This window comes from Enoplosus armatus, chromosome 18, assembly GCF_043641665.1.
Source record: "Enoplosus armatus isolate fEnoArm2 chromosome 18, fEnoArm2.hap1, whole genome shotgun sequence".
Taxonomy (NCBI): Eukaryota; Metazoa; Chordata; class Actinopteri; order Centrarchiformes; family Enoplosidae; genus Enoplosus; species Enoplosus armatus.
The window spans coordinates 8,723,377-8,737,052 of record NC_092197.1 but is presented as its reverse complement, the minus strand read 5'-3'; the positions used below and the strand labels follow the sequence as shown (position 1 = coordinate 8,737,052).

The window sequence follows — 13,676 nt, the reverse complement described above, 5'->3', positions numbered from 1 at the left end:
GCAGTCAAAACTGCAGTGAGCTGTTTGGCAACAATTTTCTCTAATATTTTTTTAGATAAAAGGCAGCTTATATATAGGCCTATAGTTTTTGGGAAAGGATGGAGGTTAGTTTTTTGCAGAAGAGACTGTACAACTGCATGCTTAAAATAAGCTGGGGCACAACCAGATTGCAGGGAGCTGTTTATAATTGAGACCAGGCATGGACCAATAGACCCAAGTACATTTTTAAGCATGGAAGTTAGTAAAATATCTACAGGGCTTGAGGAAGGTTTCATACTTCCCACCAGATCAATCAGGTCTTGCAGGGAAATAAGAGAGGAAGTGGTGCCAAATTGACAGCAGAGTTGGATATGCAGAAAAGCGAGTAGAAGAGGGGATGATGCTAGCCCTGACATCTAACAAAGACATCGCAATCCTTGTTGTGTCAAACATGACTTTAGAGTTGCGTTTAGTGGAGGAAATTAGATTAGCAAAGTAAGAAGCCCTCGCATCCTTAACCATGTTCTGAAACACGGTTACAAGATGAATTGGTGGAGGGAACAAGTCTCATTTTACTAGGAGTCACTTTATCCTAAACGGCGGAACAATGTGTATCAAAGGAGTGGACCAGACTAGCAACGTCAGCATGAGAAGACAACACTGCGCTTGGGTCAAAAGCTGCAGAAAACTTCTCAGCTGAGCGTCGATTTAAAATGTGAAAGCAATTTACAGGTTTACTGGGCAGAAAATCTAAATTAAAACAGAGTGTGGTTAGGAACAGAATTTCCACTACAATTGAGAATGCCTGTAGTAGAGCATTCATCTTAAAAATCAACCTGCTATAAGTCTATCACAACAGGTCAAAAGATGATAAATAGACTGTTGATGGCCTACAAAAGCTCCGCTATGGGTCCTATTTTCTATGGTCTCTTAACACCCTCTGTATATCAGTTAGATGAGCTTGTTTGTAGTATTCCTAACTCGATTCAAAACAGCACTAAATGAAGTGCTAAAAATGTGTGTCCTTATGAAAACTCACACCTCCATCTCAGCTCCACACCGTTGTAATAACTCCCATCTTTCCTGTTGACCTTTTCCCCCTCTTCATTGCTTGTCCAGCCGTGCTGAGCTCAACCCCTGACATAAGATTGAGATGTAGTGCGGTGTGTACATGTTCTGTGCCACAGGGAACAGTGTGCTCCAGTGCAGGCATTCTTTGTTTCACTTTACCACTGTTGCTGTTAATCTCCCATCTCTAAGCAAGCAGGGTTTGCTGTAACTCCTGCTTAGAAAGAAAAAGCAAGGCAGAGAGGTGGAGACGGAGAGAGAGAGGAAAGCGGGTGGTCGACATGCCAGAGTTCGATAAGATGCGTAAAAAATAATAAGATGTGATGGAAAATGAAAAGATTCAGTGCAATACGATGGACAGAGAGGATAAAGGACAGTGAGACATTTGAATGTTTTCGATCTCATGTTAAGTGCCTGAAGGTTTTCAAATAGGTTAACTCCTAATGAGGTGTTTACCGAATCAGCCATGTTGCTAAACGTATCGATTTCCACCCAGACCCACATCATCACTTAAAATAAGCAAAGAAATGATCTTGTGTGACAACATAGGAATTCTCTCCCCAGAATTTCAAAGCATGATGCTCCAAAGTTGCGTTACCAACATATTTTGCACATTGCACACTAAAGCTGCATTACAAGTTGGCATTAACACTCAATTTTTAAAGCTAAATGATGGTGCAACAGTATGGTGATGTATCACTGGGAAAGAGAGGGAAATCCCTGAAGCTGAAAGGTTAAACATTGAATTCCTTGAATGTGGATTCAATACAAAATCTTTTCTCTAACATGCTAAAATGCACCCACACAAAAAACAATAAAACATATTTCATTGGATACAAATCCAATCAGCATCATTTTACCACAGGTGAGAATATGTATACAGGCTGTGTGCTTATTAAATACATTGACTTCTCGAACTGTTGGCTTTATTATTATTTTTATACATAAGGAAAAGGTTAAGAAAACAAAACAAGATAGGGGGAGGGAAAGGAGCCCTGTACATTTCCTCTGCACTGCCCTTTCTGCTCATCCTTTCTCCATGACACTTGCGGTAATAAATCAAAGCTGAGCAGACAGACCACAGAGGGAAGAAGACTTGCCTCCCCCCCTACTTCCCTAGCCTCTGACGTTGGTTCAACAAAACAATCGGACATCTGACAGTATCAAAGAAACAGTCACAGACTATGCTCATTATGGTTTGGATGGCATTTGGCTCATAAGGTAGTTTGAAATCTCTGTGGTACCATTTTCAAAAAACAGTTCAAGTTTCAAAAGGGAATTTTGTCATATGAAAGGAAAGAAATACAGCGGCTGTGAGGTGTAGTAGAACACATAGTGTGCACCTTTACAGGTCAGTCAAGTGTAGCATAGCAGTAAACCCTGACTGAGGTAATAGTATATGTTAAAGCAATAGAGTGAGCACAAGAGGAAAAAGAAAGGTTCTGTTAATCTGTTTCTAAAATAAAAACTGCAATTATGTTATTTTAAGCATGAGAGGTCAAAATGTCCTTCACCAAGTAAAAAAATGAACATGCAGGTGTCTCCAGTGAAATGAGACACCAACTACAACTTTTAATATGTTTATTCTCTATCAGAGCCGGTGAGAAAATGTTAGATTCAATTTTACATTATTTGCTACAATTTTCTGTCCTTTAGTTCAGATTATATTATGGGAAGCAGCATGTGCTGTGTACTTACTCTGCTTTGTCACAGGCACTGATGTGAACGGCTTTCTGAAAGCTTCAGAACAACAGACATTGAAAGAAGCAGAATAGAGTGTGGGTGGGTGGTTTCTTCAATACAGTCTGCACACTATACAGTCCTATATAATGTTTAGTGGGTATTAAAACATAAAATGAAAAAAGGAATAAATAAAAAATGCACATGCTTGAGCCCACAAAATGTATGTTTGTGTGTCTGACTGTGTATTTGGTGAGGCTTAAGCATTTGTAACATCCTGGAGCATCAAAATTCAAAATTTTAATAAGAGAGAGAAAATGATAAGGTAGAATACTGACATGCATTTCAGTTTTGTTGTGAGAGCATCGTGATTTGTCGAGGATACAACTTCTTGCAAGTGGATATTTAGTTTCACAATACTGTCAACAGCATGAGTGAACATGCTTGCATTAAAACTATTAAAGCCCTATTTCTCCTCTTCCCTCCACAGCATGCAGTCATGCACTGGAAGGGTGAAGCAGCAAATTTGCTAGCTGGCTGACCGGGAGGACAGAGAGGCCTTTCTCACCAGTCAACGGCTGTCCTTAATGAGAATAGAAAGTGATTTACTAGCTTAATGCTCCAGCCCACAGTCTGCCTGCTCGCCCGCCTTTGCTTCGCGCAGCCAGTTTAGTCCGCACTCCTCATACAGAGAATGAAACTGAGACCAGTGAAAAGAAAAAAAAAAGATGGCAAGCCAGAGTCCAAAAACTGTAGTAATGAGACATGGATTCTCTCAGTACGCACATCACTGACCTCCACCAAGCCTTGCCTCTTTGTATTTGCCATATAACAGGTTTTCTATCATACTGAGCCAATACAGTTGCCCTGAACTGATTTGGAGCTGGAAAACATACAGATTTTTTTTTTTTGCAATTAGGATCCACCTCGTGTGGTTTATTGCATTTAACAAAAATGACTGTGTGACACACACACTCTCTGCGCATCTACCAACATGCGGCCATAAAAACAGCTGCTTGGCTCACACAGCAAAGAGGCAAGAACATCCATCTTTCACATGGCCCTGTGACATAAGTGAAAAAATATGGAGAAAGCAAGGTAAGCAAGTTGCCTTCATGCATAGTCTGCTCCTCTTACAAAGCAAATGTCTTTTGTGGTTGGTGAAAGGCAGAAATACTTTCCCACTTTTACATCCTCTATGATTATCCAATCAGTGATGCTATTCCCAAGACCATTCTAAAGCCAATGGCTTTCACAGAGGACTTCAGATGACCTGTCAAACACCTGCGTTGTGCTGTGTTGATTCACTCAGCTATCTCTGACTATACACAAAAAAAGAGGATGTGTAGGTGCCCTTAAAACCTGCCATGGCCAAATGTTGACAGTGCTGCAAACTCTGCTATTATATTATGTGAAATTTATACCACCAGCAATGCATGTGTGCTATGAATTATGTGTCCAAGTGAGAATAAAATACCAATTTCATGCACATTTGCAGGGCCAAATTGCATTCCTTGATTGGGGTACCATACTTAGGGTATGCATGAAATTTAAAGTCATAATCATGTTTAACCACAAAATAGAAAAGCCAGACAGAAAGAGAGACAGTGTACAGAGGAGAGATTGAGAGAGAAGGAAATAAGAGTGTGTCACTTAAACATGAGTGCGACTTTGTGGTAGTTTGTAGTCCATACAGAAGCTGCAGTGTTGAAAGTAAAACAGGGGACAGGGATATCGTATATATATATATCACAATTTTACCTGGATCATTGGTTGCACATCATGCTGGCTAGACAACATTACAGTTACAATGAGATTCAAACAAGGTAATGGAAACAGGACAGGTGCTTAAACGCCAGGGAGTACAGCATGACTGGGGAATGTAGCTCAGGGTGAACACAGCCTACCAGTGTGTGCATGGTCCCTATGCGCACGGACGTGCAGCTAGGTTGACTGGTTATCATCGTGGAGGGGAAACACAGTGCCAAAGCAGTTCTTACCGAGAGTGAAGTAGGGGAGAGCGGTGTTGTCAAGATCATCCATTACGGAAATTCGCCCAGGTAGGTCGGTCCTAACGAATAACAGGAGCCGGGATTCCCCCCCTCCTCCTGCTCCTCCTGCTCCTCCTCCAGTTCCTCCTCCACCAACACCACCTGCTCCGGCAGCACCCCCTCCTCCGACCACGCTCCCCGAGGCTCCGCCGGTGAAGCTGAACTCGTTCTCCCGGAGTACGGGCAGGGTAGAGACGGTAACCGATTTCACCTCACATGGCGTCTCCGCGTCGCTCTCTTTGTCCCTCTCCTCGTCAGGCGATGTCGCCGCTCTGTTTGCGTGAACTGTCAGGGTTTCTGTTAATAGGAGCCCCACGAGGAGGACGCGGAGGTGCGGCAGCGGTATCCTCGCCATCCCGCTCCTTGTGTGTGGTTCTCTCGCTTTGAGTGGGGCTCATAAGCTGTCCGTTCACTTATAGCACAGTCGCTGCAAAGGAGTCGCGTCCGTCCAGGAGGCGGCAGCACAGGTGTAGTGAGAATGACATCTTTCGGCTCCTCATACACATCCATCCGTGTTCACACTGTGGGACAACAAATCTCTTAAACACGGACAAGCACGTGTCGGTTTTAAGACAGATATGAGGTGGAGTCAGCGTGTTCGTCATTATGTAGATTTTTCTGTCGCGTGGATTTATTTATTGTCAAAAACCCTCCAAAATATTTGGTTGTAATAATAAGTGCACTCTTGAAAGAGTAAGAGTTGAGAGTTGAGATGTATTCAATCACATACTTTTTCTTTATGAAATCAGTGATTCAGGTAGGACTTGGACTGTCATATAAACGAGCACAAGTAAGTAAATGAAACAGATGTGTGTATGTGGGACTGTAGCCACATCATTTACATATGCATCAGCATTCCCAAACATATCTTTATGAGGTTCAAAGTTCATTCTTGACCTTGCAAACAGCTGTTGACAAAGCAACATCACCTCAGGTATACCATTAATATTTTAAACGCAAATAAAAGCATAGAAATGAGACATGAATGTTGGCTATTTTTTTTTGTTTAAACCAGTTTGAGTCAGTAAGTTCAGTGGACAGCCTGAGGCGCTGCCTATAATTCATTAGTGAAACGCAAGGAGTAATGTTTATCACAATGTATTGTCTTTGAATGGTGATTCAAGATAAACAGATGCATAAGCACTGCTGGTGATTGCTCCCCTCATTTTATAAATGAGGCCTCAGGTCTTCAACCTAATATGCCCTGAAAGACTCAGCAAGTGCTTAGCCAGGAATATTCATTCATCCATGCACCTGCTGTCAACTCATTCACTGTTAAAAACAGATCTTTCAAAATATAAAAGCTATTTAGTCTACTACTTCAACTGAATGTGCAGTTTCACCTGAAAGAGCCCAGTTCAAACTAAAGTACATTCATCCCTCCCTGAAATAAATCACCTTGGGTGACTGCACCAGAAATGTGTTGTTCCACACAGAAATACAATAGTTATACAAACAAACACAAAAAAAAATGTAAATAAGTCAGACGCATGAAGTAAAAAAAAAAGAACAATACATGTAAATAAAATAGTTAATTAATTAATTAATTAATTATTTAATTAAAGTAAACTCATACTGTGTCCAAATTTCATACGACATACTAGTCGTATACCCAGTATTTAGTACTTGTCCAGTGGTTTTTGCAGTATTGTGTTTTTTGCAATTAGTAGCCCAGAAACGAATGTAGCCTTCTTTAGCATTGTACTAACAGGAAAGGATACAAGGCGTGCACCAAAAAGACATCAATCGTACAGTGAATTTGGAACACAGTTGTCATTTAAACTTGAAAAAGAGAAAGCACAATGTTTTTATCGAATGTTTAATACTTTATTGTTAGCTTTCCACAGTCTTCCTGAAGTTGTCTCGCCACTATGAACAACTTGTTTAATTTCCCAGCTGTGAGCAGCTCCATCATTTCCTTTGTGCATTGCATTGTGAGACAAGAGTGTCCATCAAACACTGAAAAAAAAAACATACAAATTTTGTATACTTATTATTTGTCACTTTTCCAGTGTGAACATACTGTTTACTCCAAACTTGCTTCGAGTTAATATGGAAAAGGGACACAGTGCCAGCTTTTCTCTCTGTCTCTCTCCATGGTGCTGAAATATTCAAACACACTCTCTTTGTGTTTTTGTCCACAGTGCTGAAGGATTCAGTCACAGGATCTGTAGTACCCACACTTGCAACCTTGAGTATTTAGGTGCACATTCACATGCCACCTGGTAAGTGGGCACATATGTGTTCCTTCCGAAAAAGACTAAGCAAGTCTGCATTTCTGGATCATGAGTGCAGCCATTGGTAACACACAATAGAGTGACTTGAACAAGTAAACCATGTAGTTTTCATGTATGTCATTGAACCTGATACTCTGCAATCATTTACCTGAGTTAGTTTTGCTGCTGAGTGGTCGACTAAATGTGCCTCCTCTCTCCTAATAACTGAACACAGCTTAGCGCCAGCCATGGGGAGTAGAAAGGACTCCATATTTACTGACCCTTTTCAAGGAAAAGTAGCTAATGTCTGCCCAAAAGTTATTGTCATGAGCTTATTTTTAAAAATATAGTTGCTAAAAAGGTCTGCCAAATTTGACAACATAGTCACTAAGTAGTTCTGGGGTACTTCCAAGTGCACTACATTTGGTTGCTTTAAAATGCTGCGCATGCTCATTTCAGCAATGTGTCATTTAGTATTCAATCAGTCAGTAGGCACATTCACTCTCTTAGGCATGAGCGGGTAAAAAGGCCAGGAGCCAACACAGTTGATGTGCACTTACCCAAATACTGGTGTGAAGCTGTAGTCAGAGCTATTGGATTCAAAGTGTATCCCATAATTCATCATGATTTCCTGCACCATTGTTAGTGCTATTGCACCTACTGACTGGTTTTCCAAATGATGCAAAATGCTCTGATGTTAAGTCTTCCTAATGTAGACAAGCAATATTTTAAAAAATATTGGCAGGGCCGTGAAATATATGACTTTTAGAGATTTTTGAAAAATCAATCATGAATAACAAAACTTAATAATGATAAATAATTCTTCTTTTAAATGTTTGAACTGCCCAGAGACCCCCAAAGCTATAAGAATGCGATAAAAAACTAAAAATTATACATATAACAGACTTTTTAATTTTGATGTTGATCCCTATGTTCTCTGTTCTGGGAAGCCAGGAGCAATTACATCGCTATGTTATTCATGCAAAAACACTATGAACGTTTGGCAGAACCTCAAATGGGGTCCCTTACTTTATTGTATTACTCTTTCCGCCTGCCTAAATATGTGTTTCTGTTTTTTCAATTTCAGTTTATTGTTGGATTGTTGTTATTATTTGTATTTTTGTGAAAATAAAATAAGATCAAATAAAAAAAGTATCTGTCTCCAACAACTGAGCCAAAATTTGCCTGAGCAACGGGGAGACCTTGTTAACTATTTGAGTCCCAGTGCGTCTTTTAAATCCACCGCACAATTACAATCAAGTCAGCACTTAACTAGCAAATACTTTACCGCAGGTGTGGGCATTAAAACAGTCTCTCTGGTTTTGAGACCTTCAAACCCAAGAACTTTCTAAAATCAGTCCTGTTTTTGTTTTTTTTACCTAGTACAGTGTTTTCACTTTTGGCCATTTTGTTTGAGAGTTGCCTGTTAAACAGTTAATTCTAAGGGACAGTATGCATTGGCTTTTTCATATTCTACTTAGCCATTTCAAGGCAAATCTATAAAATAACTGTACAACAGCAAACATTGCACCCTTATTATTTGGGCATAATCTGTAGGCTACAAATAAAAAACTCTTCAAATGACGCCACAGAGCACTTTTCCCCGGTGACAGCTGATGTAGTTATGCAGCCGTCATAAGTCACCAATTTCTTTTGTCCCGTTGTCTTCCCATCTCTTCCTTGCATCTCTTCTGTACGTTTTTAAGTGCGAGGAACTAAGACACAAGTAAAAGATGAAAGTAGAATAAACAATGACACAGTGAATGAAGACAAATGAGATGAGCCCCATGTGTATTTGCTTGCAAACTCAGTCTCTCTCTCCGTGGTGCTGAAATGTTCAAACCCGCTCTGTTTCTCTGTTTAAATCAACCTCCATTCAAAAGACGCACATATCAAATTCATTGCAAAAACTGTATTTTCTTCTTTCATTTTTTAAAATTCCATAATTTAGAATATCACTTTGGCAGGCCAATTTTGTTACATCATTTGATATTTTCCAATGTTTTGACGACAGAGGGACCAACTTACATAACACACTGCAGATATGATGTTTTTCATCATATATACCACTTCCTGCTCTTCAAACTGGCTGGTCAAAAGTTACCAGTTGAAATCACAGTCATTTTTTATCAATTTGTGTTTACAGTCTGTTTTCTAATAGATAAAAATGAAAGCTATTCTATCTATCTTGCTAGTGACACCTAATGTATGCATGGATTTAGAAGTTAATTGGTATCCTTATGTCACTGTTTAAGTTCTGTGGCTCAAGTGTTTAATCCATACTTTGGAGAGCTAACATCAAAGTGAACCCATCTAAATCACTTCCACATACACCTCCCCTACAATAATTTGCATTTCTTCATTTCCCTTCTGTGTTAATTTGACATTTTAGTCAGTCTGGCATAATGATTTCCTGATAGAATAGTTGGCTACAAAGATTAGCCTAAAGGGCAAATCTGACAAGCTTTGCTGTCCTCCTCGTGAAAGTGCTGACACTGTGGAGAGATCTAGTGTGGGCTCACGGAGCATATGCCGTAGTTTTGCAGACTTGACCTCTTTTGCTGATAGATTTCATTGAACACTGTCTGTCTTTAATGGGCAAACAGTGACAAGACATCAGATAGGACTGATTGATGTTGGTGTGTTTGGTGAGGTGGCAGAGAGCTGCAAGTAGCAACTTAAACAGGGGTATGGAAAGGAAAACTGTGCTGTTATTAGCTGCTGGAGAGCTATGGTTGGTTATATGAGATTTATTGTTCAGGAAATTGCTTCGACCTGAAGGCTGTGATAGACTCTCTCAAAATTGAATTTGATAGACAACAAGCTAAACAGATTTCTGTGGCATAATGAGCGAAGGACCTGACCTATTCCCTCCCTGCTTCCCGCAGCAAGACTGGTAGAGTGTTGTTTGATGTCAGCAAATGACTGAAAAGTCTGTCTTCTGCTCTTTCCTCCGAGTTAGATGTCAGTAGATGCTAGACTTGGAAGCATGTTTTTTTAACCAAGCACTCACCTAAAGGTTCTAGCATGATAGTCTAAATCCCCAGATGAGCAAATTTGGATTGAGAAGGAAAATTATTATTGCTTTTCGCTCCCTCATCCATTATTTAAAAAATATCATTCAGTAAACTCCAGATCTTTAAGTGGACATGTGCAATGTGCTGTAGAAGAGTGTGTATAACCAAGTGGTTATACAGATCAATCTCTAAATGACACTAACAGCCCAACACCCAGCAGGGTTTATTCTAATAGCTACTATAGATACAGATTAGAAGGCTGCAAAGGGATTGAGATCCCATGGGTGTCACAGCAATAGCACAAATGCTGTGAGTAGGGGAAGTATTTGTTCTAATGTGGGCGGGATTGGGTAGTCCGCATAAGCTTTGCGGACTGAGTGCGTGATGAAATTTCATATATGAATATGAGAAGCTAGTATGACAGGACTAGACTGTTTATTGCTCATTTGTGACAGCTGAAAAAGTCAGTAATTTGTTTACGCAGATTAAACATGCTTCCCCAAAAGGTTTTGAATCAGGTTTTTGATCCAAAAATTAACAAGACTGAAGGTCCACAGCCATGCTAGCTGCTGTGTGAGGCTAAATGCTTACTTACTTTGAGCTAAATGCTAATGTTAGCATGCTAACATGTTCACATTCTAAGCAGGTATCATTTTCACCATCTTAGTTTAGCATGTTAGCATGCTGACATTTGCTATTTAGCACTATACGCTGCAAGTACAGATGATGATAAGAATATCATTCGTTTTTCATGTATTTGATCATAAACCAAAATACTGGACACAGTGAAATTTTGACCTGATGATGATGCTTGATGAAATCTCACCAAAGTGATTCGGGGGACATGTCTGCACCAATTTTTAGGGCAAATTATCATATAGTTGTGAGACGTTTCAGTCAAAATCCCAAATGTCAACCTCATGGTGGCGCTGGAGGATAAGTCAGGAGATTACCATAATCAGTAGGATTCATCCACTGTGAACGATTTGCTAAATGTCATGGCAATCCATCTGTTATTTGTTGGGATATTTTTACAAACCGACCAATATTTCCATCCGTAAAGCCATGCTGCATGGATGGCTAAAAAATACTGTGTCATGACATCATGAAATTCATGAAGCTATAGATACAACTTGTTCTTGTAGCTTGTTCTTCATGAGTTGGTCCTGAGAGCTGTGCTGCGCTGGCAGTGTTTTCCTGTGCTATCTTAGTTAATTGATTGGTTTAAGTTATCTGGAGACTGCCCCAGTTCTGCAGGTGTAAACAAAGAGCTCCTCAATTAGAAACTGGGTTACACCTGGAGGACAAACACACAACCACACACACACACACACACACCCCATAAAACACACAAAGCACACAGCAAACACCATCCAACAAATTGGTTTAGTGGGTGCTGAGCACACATTCCAACAAACGTGTACAGCAGACTACTGATAAGTCATTTTAGTTCAAAGTAGAGAAACTTCAAATCTGTTCCCCTAATTTGTTGAGTGATGTAACACGTGTGGGGGTTGGACCTTGACAAATTCCATGGTTCTTCAAAATGGCTTCCATCAGCACTGGTACATTTTATGAAATCAAGAAAGATAAGTGCGTTGGGGATGCAATTATGAGTGTTTCAGTTTTAATCGTGGATCACTTTCCCTGTGTGAAGAAAATTAGGTTAGTGAGTTTTTTCTAGCAGCATCAGCATTTTGTTCATCAAAACGCACGTTTTTGTTCTTGTCCTCCATAGAGGACATGAGAATGTACTATTTATTTCCCAATAACATGGGAGACGGCTCTCTGACTGAGGCAGAAACACAGAATCAGTAGGGGAGCATGAGTTGAGTTTATGAGATGATGAGGACCCATGAGCTCTTTGGAAGTAACTTTTGTGATATGAAAATGTTCAGAAACTGAAATTTAGATTAAAATTTAGATCTTTCTTCAAATCTCTTTGTTGTCCTCAACAAACAATATCCTGTAAAATAAAAATATGTATTTACCTTTTACATTATCTTTACTTCATTCTCTTGGTGTGTTCCAGTGATTTAACTTTTTGTTGATAATTGATAAGGTTATATACAGTATATAACATTAGGAAGCTCTATGTTGTATTTATGGAACCAGTCATATATAGGCATAGACAGCTCTGTTATGTGAATAGGTATGCAGTTAAGTTCCTGTCTGAACCTTCTGGCTGAAACTGCCAACATTTTTTGTGACGACAGCAAGAGACCAGTCCCAACCTGTATCCACTGGTATTTTATGCCTGCTGCAGTGGAACCATGGAGCTGATTCATGCCTCTGCTACGCTGGAGCCATGGACTGTTGTCATTCAGGGCCATGTCCCACCTCATTGACAGGTCTGTGGCTCTCTGACAGACTCCAAGTGTTAGAAAATCTACCTCTGGATGACCCTACCCCCTACTCATAGCCTCTTCCATCATCCCCATTGAGGGATGCCAGGTCAGCTGTCACCCCTGTTTACCATCCACATCCTGGCCCACTGACTCACCCATCCGTTAGTCCCACTGGTGACGGACTGGGGAGGTGGGACAGTCAGGCAAGGTCAGAAGCATGGTCTTATTTTCATTACTCTGGCCTTGCACCCTGCCATTACTTTTAGCTCCCCCCCCCCCACCACCCGCCGCCTCCAATCCATCTGTCACCAGCATTAAGAGCAGTGCAATATATTCCTCCCACCCCCAGGCATGTTTTATTACAGCATTAAGCTGTTGCACTTGGAGTCTACTGCAGAAAGTTGTTCTGGAAGTTTAAAGAGGATTTAAATCTCTGTTTGGTCATTCTCAACCACATAGTTATTCCTTTTTATTAATCAAAACACAGCGTGGTTGCATAGGTGTTTATAGAGTGAGTAATTGTAACTGAACAAAAATAGAGTGCAGGGCAGTGGAAATAAAGTATATTAAATGTATCTTAAATATTGACAATTTAATGTTGCTACAAGCAGAAAAACTGTTTGTCAAAACTAATTTAAATGTTGCTCGGGGCAATTTCTACATTGTTATCAACTATTCTTAGCTGCCTCAGTATCTATGTGCTTTCACTTCCTCTAATCAAAACATTTCTGTCCATTACTGTGTTGATGCAATTTATTGTGCTAGTGAAATTATGAAGCACTAACAGTCCGGCTTATAAAAATTGTCTGGCTGAAATGTTGCAACATCTAAAAACTCATCTGACACTCTTGAAAAAGAAAACTGGCCGATCTGCCATATTTTACCTTAAATATAGGACTTAAATATGATGTTTCACTACACCTTAGCTTTAAAAACTCAAATCAAATGAGTGGTTTATAATAGCAGATGACTATTTCAAAACTGCAGCTCTGTGTTACATTGTGTGTCTACAGAAAGTTGAAGCCAGACTCCAAACTAGAACAAAGAACAGAGATTATAAAAGATCAATTCCTGGTTCCCTGTACTGGCCTCCAGTGGATTTTAAGACTCTCATTATGGGGCTGGTTTTCTGGATGAAAGGTGGGCCAGCGCTGACGTTTGTATGGAGAAGATGGAAATTGAGTCTAATCCAAGGCCAGTTTTATTTGCATATGACAAACTAGCCCATAAAACGGTAAATGTGTCCCCAGCACACATTTGTGAGCTTAATTTAAAATCCTTTAACACAGCTACTATCAGTCCCTTGGTCTTGACTAA

The 13,676-nt window shown here is 40.0% G+C and overlaps 1 protein-coding gene across 2 annotated transcripts in view; it reads right to left on the bottom strand.

Moving 5' to 3' along the window:
- The window catches only part of LOC139301041 (astrotactin-2-like), a 241,614-nt gene extending 236,481 nt beyond the window's left edge, over positions 1 to 5,133 (bottom strand). For both annotated transcript variants that reach the window (XM_070924304.1, XM_070924303.1), the window contains exon 1: positions 4,728 to 5,133. In XM_070924304.1, the coding sequence (XP_070780405.1) occupies positions 4,728 to 5,133 (406 nt within the window). The remainder of the gene's footprint in view (positions 1 to 4,727) is intronic.
- Positions 5,134 to 13,676: the final 8,543 nt, after the last annotated feature.